Source organism: Monopterus albus, unplaced genomic scaffold (assembly GCF_001952655.1).
Source record: "Monopterus albus unplaced genomic scaffold, M_albus_1.0 scaffold5.1, whole genome shotgun sequence".
In the NCBI taxonomy this organism is placed as follows: Eukaryota; Metazoa; Chordata; class Actinopteri; order Synbranchiformes; family Synbranchidae; genus Monopterus; species Monopterus albus.
In genome coordinates, this window is record NW_018127885.1 from 3530014 (window position 1) to 3538936 (window position 8923).

At 38.9% G+C, this 8923-nt stretch overlaps 2 protein-coding genes across 2 annotated transcripts in view; one reads left to right on the forward strand and one right to left on the reverse strand.

Moving 5' to 3' along the window:
- Positions 1-1013, forward strand: part of tspan3a (tetraspanin 3a) — a 5754-nt gene extending 4741 nt beyond the window's left edge. The window contains exon 7 of the mRNA XM_020611066.1: positions 172-1013. Within this exon, the coding sequence (XP_020466722.1) occupies positions 172-264 (93 nt within the window). The 3' untranslated portion in view covers positions 265-1013. The remainder of the gene's footprint in view (positions 1-171) is intronic.
- A 1818-nt stretch (positions 1014-2831) lies between these two features.
- pstpip1a (proline-serine-threonine phosphatase interacting protein 1a) overlaps positions 2832-8923 on the reverse strand; it is a 9354-nt gene continuing 3262 nt past the window's right edge. The window contains exons 3-15 of the mRNA XM_020611054.1: positions 8402-8476; positions 8226-8260; positions 8023-8129; positions 7835-7897; positions 7219-7323; positions 6460-6505; positions 6128-6207; positions 5642-5740; positions 5451-5547; positions 5194-5278; positions 4317-4393; positions 3520-3614; positions 2832-3427 (exon numbers count right to left, since the gene is read on the reverse strand). Of these exons, the coding sequence (XP_020466710.1) occupies positions 3296-3427; positions 3520-3614; positions 4317-4393; positions 5194-5278; positions 5451-5547; positions 5642-5740; positions 6128-6207; positions 6460-6505; positions 7219-7323; positions 7835-7897; positions 8023-8129; positions 8226-8260; positions 8402-8476 (1096 nt within the window). The 3' untranslated portion in view covers positions 2832-3295. The remainder of the gene's footprint in view (positions 3428-3519; positions 3615-4316; positions 4394-5193; positions 5279-5450; positions 5548-5641; positions 5741-6127; positions 6208-6459; positions 6506-7218; positions 7324-7834; positions 7898-8022; positions 8130-8225; positions 8261-8401; positions 8477-8923) is intronic.

Below are 8923 nucleotides of genomic sequence, written 5' to 3' on the forward strand. Positions count from 1 at the left end.
CAGTTTTATATCTTTATGTTTGAAGCCTGAAATGTGGCAAAAGGTCGCAAAGTTCAAGGGGGCCAAATACTTTCGCAAGGCACTGTGTGTGTGTGTATGTATATATATATATATATAAATAAATATAAAGAACCAGAGCAGTACTATGAAGTGTGTTCCTTTTTCTCATAGATGCTGGGGATGCTCTGTGCATGTGTCGTGCTGTGCCGCAGAAGGAGAGATCCTGCCTACGAGCTTCTTATTACAGGGGGCACCTTTGCATAAAGGAGCATATTAAAACACTTTCAGACCGAATGTGTCATTGGTTAGAGCATGAAAGTAATCTATTACCACACTAACATTAAACAGACTAACCACACTATCCACCTGTTTTTCAAACGCTAATCACCAAATTTGTCAGTTTGTCAATTGGTCAATGAGAATAAGTTGTAGAAAGCGTTCTCGTTCCCTGAGGATGGAATGAAGTCCTCCAGCTTTCCAAACACAAACTTTGTTAGTAATATTTAGAGTCAAATGTGGACAGGGTGATTTCCTCATATGTTAGTTTGCACTATATGTATGGCTTTATATTATTTTATATTTGAATTTGTCATGTACTTGAATGAATAGCTATATAATTTTACCCAATACATCCATTATCATTACTACTACCACTACAATACTACTGATATAGCTCAGTTTTAATTAAGACTTTACCTTTCTGCAGCATTTTTTGTCAAGAAATAACCCAAGTTAACGGCACAGCAGGTATTGTGTAAACTATATAACTTAACTGGCTTTTGCTTATTGAATGTCTCTTAAGAATCAACCCTTGTAATCCCCTTTAGTATGCGGGATATTTTATGTTGTAATGCAGATTCTTAACCCAAGATCGATTGTTGCCCTATAGCTGTTTAGTTTGTTTTTGTCTCAGCAACCTACTGATGGTAGTTTAGAATTTGATATGTTAAAACATACTGTAGCCGTTATAAGAATTGTGGATGGAATAAATGAGGCGAAAGTTTGAAATTAAATGTTTTCTGATTTACTGTACTGTTCTATAGAAATTTTAGACCTTTACAAAAAGGTGGAATTGTTGACAAAGTTTGAATGTTTTATTCCTGCAGATAAAGATTAACTGGCTGTTGTCAAAAACAGATCGAAGCCCAGGTGTTTCCCACGAGGTTAGTTTAGTCTGTCTGTTTAACCATTTATGCTTTTAGCTTTATACAGTGAGGAACAGAAGTATTTGAACACCCTGCGATTTTGCAAGTTCTCCCACTTAGAAATCATGGAGGGGTCTGAAATTCACATTGTAGGTGCATTCCCACTCAGAGACGGAATAAAAAAAAAAAATTTCAGGAAACCACATTGTATGATTTTTAAAGAATTTATTTGTCTAGCACTGCTGAACATAAGTATTTGAACACCTGAGAAAATCAGTGTTGATATTTGGTACAGAAAGCTTTGTTTGCAATTACAGAGGTCAAACGTTTCCTGTAGTTCTTGACCAGGTTTGCACACACTGCAACAGTGATTTTGGCCCACTCCTCCACACAGATCTCCTCTAGATCTGTCAGGTTTCGAGGGCTGTCGCTGAGCAACGCGGAGTTTAAGCTCCCTCCAAAGATGTTCTATTGGACTGAGGTCTGGAGACTGGCTAGGCCACTCCAGAACCTTGATATGCTTCTTACGGAGCCACTCCTTGGTTATCCTAGCTGTGTGCTTCGGGGCGTTGTCATGTTGGAAGACCCAGCCACAACCCATCTTCAATGCTCTGACTGAAGGAAGGAGGTTGTTGTTCAAAATCTCACAATAAATGGCCCCACTTATCCTCTCCTTAATACAGTGCAGACGTCCTGTCCCCTTCGCAGAAAAGCACCCCCAAAGCATGATGTTACCACCCCCATGCTTCACAGTAGGGATGGTGTTCTTGGGATGCAACTCATCCTTCTTTTTCCTCCAAACACGACGAGTGAAGTTTAGACCAAAAAGGTCTACTTTGGTTTCATCTGGCCACATGACTTTCTCCCATGCCTCCTCTGGATCATCCAAATGGTCTTTGGCAAACTTCAGACGGGCCTGGACATGTGATGACTTGAGCAGGGGAACCTTCCGTGCAATGCATGATTTGAAACCATGACGGCGTAGTGTTCTACCGACAGTGACCTTTGAAACTGTGGTCCCAGCTCTCTTCATGTCATTGACCAGCTCCTCCCTTGTAGTTCTGGGCTGATTCCTCACCTTTCTTATCATCAGTGATACCCCACGAGGTGAGATCTTGCATGGCGCCCCAGTCCGAGGGAGACTGACAGTCGTCTTTAGCCTCCTCCATTTACTAACAATTGCTCCAACAGTTGATCTATTTTCACCAAGCTGCTTGGCAATTGCCCCGTAGCCCTTTCCAGCCTTGTGGAGGTCCACAATTTTGTCTCTGGTGTCTTTTAACAGCTCTTTGGTCTTGCCCATGGTAGTAGTTGGCGTCTAACTGACTGTGGGGTGGACAGGTGTCTTTAAAGAGCTCAGACAGGTGCTACTAATTTAGATTAATGAGTGGAGTAGAGGTGGACTTTTTCAAGGCACAGTAACAGGTCTTTGTGAGCCAGCATTCTTGCTGTTTCTCAGGTGTTCAAATACTTGTGTTCAGCAGTGCAAGACAAATAAATTCTTTAAAAATCATACAATGTGATTTCCTGAATTTTTTTTTTTAAATTTTGTCTCAGAGTGGGAATGCACCTACAATGTGAATTTCAGACCCCTCCATGATTTCTAAGTGGGAGAACTTGCAAAATCGCAGGGTGTTCAAATACTTCTGTTCCTCACTGTATAGCAAAGTATATGGATAAACTTGGTGCAGTGACCTTGTGCGAGAGACCAGTATATCTCCCAGCTGTTACCGGTATGAGGAGCACTCAACACAACAGCACTAAGGGCACAGTAATGTGAATGTGCCATAACAATACATTATACACAGTTCAACACTGTCTCATTCTGAAAGCCCTTGTTTGTAGGATTTTATGTTCGAGTGTTTTTATTGCATAGGTTGTAAAAATGTATTTATCTGTTTAATGGTGTCAACCTTTTATTCTGAGGGGTTTCAGGGTCAAATTTATGGGGTGTTAATGACATGCATCACTCTCTGCTATCATGTCTCCCACTAGGGGACACCAAATTACACATTATTAAATCCTACACAAGCGCTTTAAAGGATGTATGTAACGCAAATATGAGCAAGTGATAAAATTAAGCTGTAAGTAAATGGCAAGGCAAAATATTACATGAGGAACTGTAGTCGCGATATGGTGGTCAGGTAAACTCATTCTTTGGCAAGGTAAGAGCCTGGAACCAGTCCTGTAAGGCCGTTTCTATGCACCATCCACCAACCATCCTGACCTTGGTCTATAACAACCACAACGTCCCCAAACGACAGAGAAAGCTCATCATGGCCCTACACAGGAACAGAAAGGACAGTCAACAAATTAAAAGTACATCTGAAAGTGTCTCGTGTAGAGAGTTAGACATCAGAGCCAAGAAGCTGACCTGTGCCACGTAGTCATACATGGCTTTGTATTCATCAGTGCTCGTCTGGGACACTTGAACTTGAGGAACGGTAGCATATACTCCTGATGTGTCGGCTGAGGAGATGAGAGGATTGCAGACATAATCAGCATTGGTTTAGTTACTATGTGAAGCCACTCGTTATTTGCAACTTTCTTATTGAACCAGTGACTATGTTGATAGAACAATATTGTAATAGATTTTTTTTAGTTACTATTTCTCAGATTAATACAACAAAATACAGCATAATCATAAGACTTTCTTGATCCCCGCTGGGAAATTCACAAACTACCCAGTCCTATGTAATATACTTAAAATTATAAACATATAAAGTAGTTAATATTAGCTCACCTTTACCACCTGCACCATTAAATATGATATACACTATAATACATCATTAATAATAATTATGGTGCAATAATACACATTATATGATACATTGTGAACTGTGCCATTCTGCCTGAGTAAGAACTCGGGCACTAAGTATATTTTTATGCTAATACCTTTGTACTTGAGTTACATTTTAAAAGCAGGGCTTTTACGTGTAACAGAGTATTTATACACTGTGCTATACAGTTTGAGTACTTCTTCCACCACTGTGCACGTGCAGACTTGCACCCTGCAGTACAAGTCCCCCGGTTGGGGATTATAAGCAATAAAATCTATACTATGTTAACTTATAGTTGCTCCACAGCTTGTGTTGCAAAGATGAAGTGGCTTTCACAATCTGTCGTCATTTTGGAAATTGCAGTGTTACTTGAATGACTTTAGTACCATACCAATAGGGTGTGCAGCTGGCTCATTGATCGACATTTTGGAGCCACTGGAACAGTTCCCCTGCAGAAGATTTGAAAATCTGCAAATTGAGAAAAGTATTCAGAAGTGTACAGATATTGAGCGGAGAAAACATTGTTATTATCTTCATTAGACTGGCTTTCAAATGGAACAGCAGTAGTTTTCATGGATTTTGAGATCCTGAATTCAAATATTACCTTTAAAGGAACTGACTGGCTATAGTTTTTAAAACACTTGTCCATTTACATTTTATGCTGCTGTACATGTATATACATTTTTTAAACTTCAATCTCATGACCTTATGCAGTCCCTCTGAACAGCAAGTGTTATGTTTCACTTTTGAGACGGAGAAAGTAACCACAATTGTCAGCACAGAATTGGCAGAAAGGATCCGCAGAATCTAAACATGAGCCACTTCTGCAAAAATAGTAGTGGTAGGTAATAGTAGATACGTAAGTGACAGCTTTTGACATCAAAATAGATTTTGGGCGAATGTAAACAGCAAAGAACTTGATGTCTTGAGCTGAGGTATGAACGTAGTAAGCACCTTAGTTATACAAAAAAGGTGTGGTTTGCCTGAGAGATAACAGTTCAGTAGTTCTGTCCATGAGAATTCTGGTTACTGGTTTTGCTCTGACATCTTTCCTTCTGTTATTTGACAATGTTTGGTCACTTTCACACAAAATTCATACATTGCTAGTGCTATATCTTATAAACCAGAGCCAATCAACAATCTTAGATATCATTTTCATTTTCAGTGGCCCAGAATTAGCAAAGATCGGTTATTTTGTTTGAGAAGCATTTGGCTGTAGACCAGTGTTACTTTCATTTGGTAACAGTGCTTTCCATAGTGTAACTGACTTTTTCATGACTCCTGCGATTCCAGCAGTGCCATTGCTGTCAGCTGTAGCATCCCTCTCATAGTAATCTTGGAATACAATTGGATCTGTAAAGTTAAAAAAAATGCTTCAGGGGTAATGGCCTGTTACACACAATGTACTTTGTTTCAAAAGGTGCCAAAGGTGTATGGTTTAGCAGCAGCCTAAAGATAATATTAAGATTTCCCCCTTAGAACATATTCAAATCCAGATGAGGAAGGCTGCAGGGTGTGAGCCTACCTGGGGGGGTTGAACCAGTGCGTTTACTCTCGACAAAATGGTTGTTGTCTGCGATGATGTCACACTCTTCCAGTATTTTCCTCACATTCTCGTAACACTGAAAGAGATGTTTGTCCAGAGTAAAACGAAAACATATATTTAAAGGACTGCCTTGCAGACATGTTTACATGTGTGGGAGCAGCTGCACCCACCTCGTCATCTTTCACGCTCTGCATTGATAGATGGTTACAGTGCACCCACAAAGCATTCCTTAGTATGTTGATGCGGTCTCCTTCCTGCTGTTGAAACATCTGCAGAACAACAGGTGTGACTGTAAATATGATAAATCTGTAAAAGTACTTTCACTGTACTGCTGCAGTGTGTTATGTATGTGTGCGTTTCCCTGCGTTACAACCTAAAATTGCCCTGAAAGGAATGAATGAAGATCCTCTTTGCTTTGTTGATGTTAACAGATGTAGAAAGACTTTGTTGCCTCGAAACATTTTCATAGAATAGTGACTCACTTTATTCTGTGCTCATGAAATTATTACACAACCTCACTGACGAAACAGGCTTCCGGTGTTGCCAGTCTTGGTCCAAGTCTGTACATTTTAAAATGTATTAAGCTATAGTGTGCTGCATGTTCCTCACTTTATACACAGAATAAGAGAAGTGCAGCTTCCAGTGCCATACTTTACCTCACATATGTTAATGTGTGTTGATTCCCATTCTTGACGGACCATTTCAAGCTGTTCGATGTTTGATTTGTACTGTTTCTCTAAAGACAAAGAATTAACTGTAAAAAATACAGTAAATCAAGACCTTCTATAAAACTGATTTAACATTTAATATTCCATTTACATATGTCACACTCATCAAACTATGGATGGCTCTTTATACTCCATCCAATTCTACGAAAAGCTCAATAAAGCGAAGTTAATGTGACGATCATCCCTAAAAAAAGGGATTTCTGGTAAACTATGATGGCTTCCCAGATGAAATGCCAGTTTGACTTGCTGTTTGTCCTTACCAGCCTCCTGTGCAGCTTCTCTCGACTGTTTAGCTTTGTTGTTTAGCTGAAAAAGAAAATTGATTACAAAATGACACGTTGCCTTCACATTTGTAAGCTTGTTTTCTGATGCTTTCTTGTTTTGCTTTTCTTGAGCATAAGAACTCTTCCAGGAACTTAAAGAGTTACACAGTCACAGTGGTTACAAACTATGTGCAAAATGCAAAGACCAAGACACAAGCAGGGAATGAGATGGATTTTGACGGGAGATGTATTCCTCTGCTCAAAAATGCAAGTAGCTCACGTTGACATTTGACCTTCACCGTGCAACAGTAACAGATGTGATCTTAAATCCTGAACATGCAGGATTTTGTGACGTCATATGTAACTTGTGTGACGTGGAAACTTGAAAACCTCTAACACACATGCACTGACAATGATATAGGAGGCATTTTGTGTAAAGCATTTGAAATGAACAATATTTCTATTTATAGATAGTGGATTTTTCAAGGGATTAGAAAGGCTAGATGTAATTTGAATAATTATTAAATTAGGAATAACCATATGAGACACAAGTTGTCAGTCTATATGTCTGTCTCTATATCTTAATACACATCTAGAGTTGGACACATTTTTGAAAGCAAACTCAAAAAGAAGAACCTGATGGCTAATTGTGGGAAAAATAAAATCTCCAGTTAGAAAGTAAAGGAAGGTCTTTCATTCTTCAAATGAAATCATTGCAGAAAATCTTTAGTGAGTCATACCACAGTAGAGATTTACCTTTTCAGTCTGTTTGGGAGTGACATTTTGAGTGTTACCCATCTTTTCAGCCATTTGCTCTGTGTCATCTGCTTCTCTGCAGCGCTGCTCATAGGTTTTTTTAGACTACAAAGGAAACAGAACAGAAACTATAACACCAGTGTATTGGTACATCATCATTAGTTCTATGAGCTCTTGACAGGAAAGGGGAGGAGCGGGGATTGGAGTGCGGGGGACTACCGTTTAGAACTATGTGCCATGCATGTGTGGAAAAATACAGTCCATCAAGTGACAACTCACTTCCTTCTTCTGCAGGCTTCTTTCTCATGCTGTGTTATCAATGGCATTTGCTTATCATCTTACAAAGCTTTTTTTTTTGTCTTTAAAAAGTGAGTCAGTTTCTTACAGTGCATTTCATGCACTTTTTTCACAGATATTGTACAAGCAGGATGTACCTGCACTAAAACTAGCAGTCCAGGCTTGAGTCATGCATCTTTATTTCTGCCACAGTTATGTAAAGAGTATAAATGCATTCACTGAAACTGAAATGACTTTGGTGTAAATTTCACACAAAACGTAAACTACAGCCTGAAACAAAATACACATTCCACAAATAGATCATGTGAATTAACCTTACTTCTATTGTTTTCTTGTAGAGGGAGACTTTTGTCTTTTGGGCCTTCTCCATGGTCGCTTCAAACTATGATGTAAAAAACAGAATATAAAACAGTCATTATGATCAGAAAACCACATACAGACATGCCTCTGCTTTTAGACTTCCTCCGGATGCAAATGAGAAACTAAAGGCATACTTTTAATGGGTACCTTTTTCCTCTGCTCTTTCTGTCGCTCTCTGAACTGTTCCATTCTCTTCACCTCCTCCTTCAGAAGTCCAGAAAGGTAAATGTGCAGGTTTCCTATGTTTTCCATTTCTGAAAAACACCACAACACACAACTAAAAACTCACAACTGATTGGTATTTTAACAAAAATACTCCCTGCAAATAATACAAGAAATACTGTGCTTACGTGTTTTCATTTCATCAAAAGATGCTCTCAAAGTGCTGTGAAGACAAACCAAACACAGGAAAACATTAGAAAATGGTGAAAGTCCATGCATTGAAAAGCTTTCTGTGAGTCCAACCCTGCAGAATAAATGTACTGGTCAGAGAGCTAAAGTCATATGCACCAGCACGCACACCTACCAGATCTCATATAAGCCCCCAGCTTTGCGGGCGATGGCGACCAGTTCCTTGCCATATTTCTCCTCTGCAGATGCTCTACAGAAACAAAAACACTATACAGTTAATCCATGTCACGAGTCCACGTTCTCCACTCATACTTGAGAAGATAAAGAAATGGTGTGACAGTAATATAGTATCTCTGAATTTGAATAAAACTAAATATATGGTATTTGGGAATCGTAGACTAGATAATGAACTTCAATTGAAAATTGGGGGAGCTAATATAGAACGAGTATATGAAATTAAATTTCTAGGTGTCATAGTTGATGACAAATTCTCCTGGAAATCTCATATCAGATATGCTCAGAACAAAATAGCAAAAAATATATCGATATTGGCAAGGGTTAGATATATTTTGGACGGGAAAGCACTACATATTTTGTATTCTTCATTGATTTTACCATACTTAGAGTATGGCGTTGAAAACTGGGGAAATACATACAAAAGCTCACTTCAACCATTGTATATATTACAAAAAAGAGC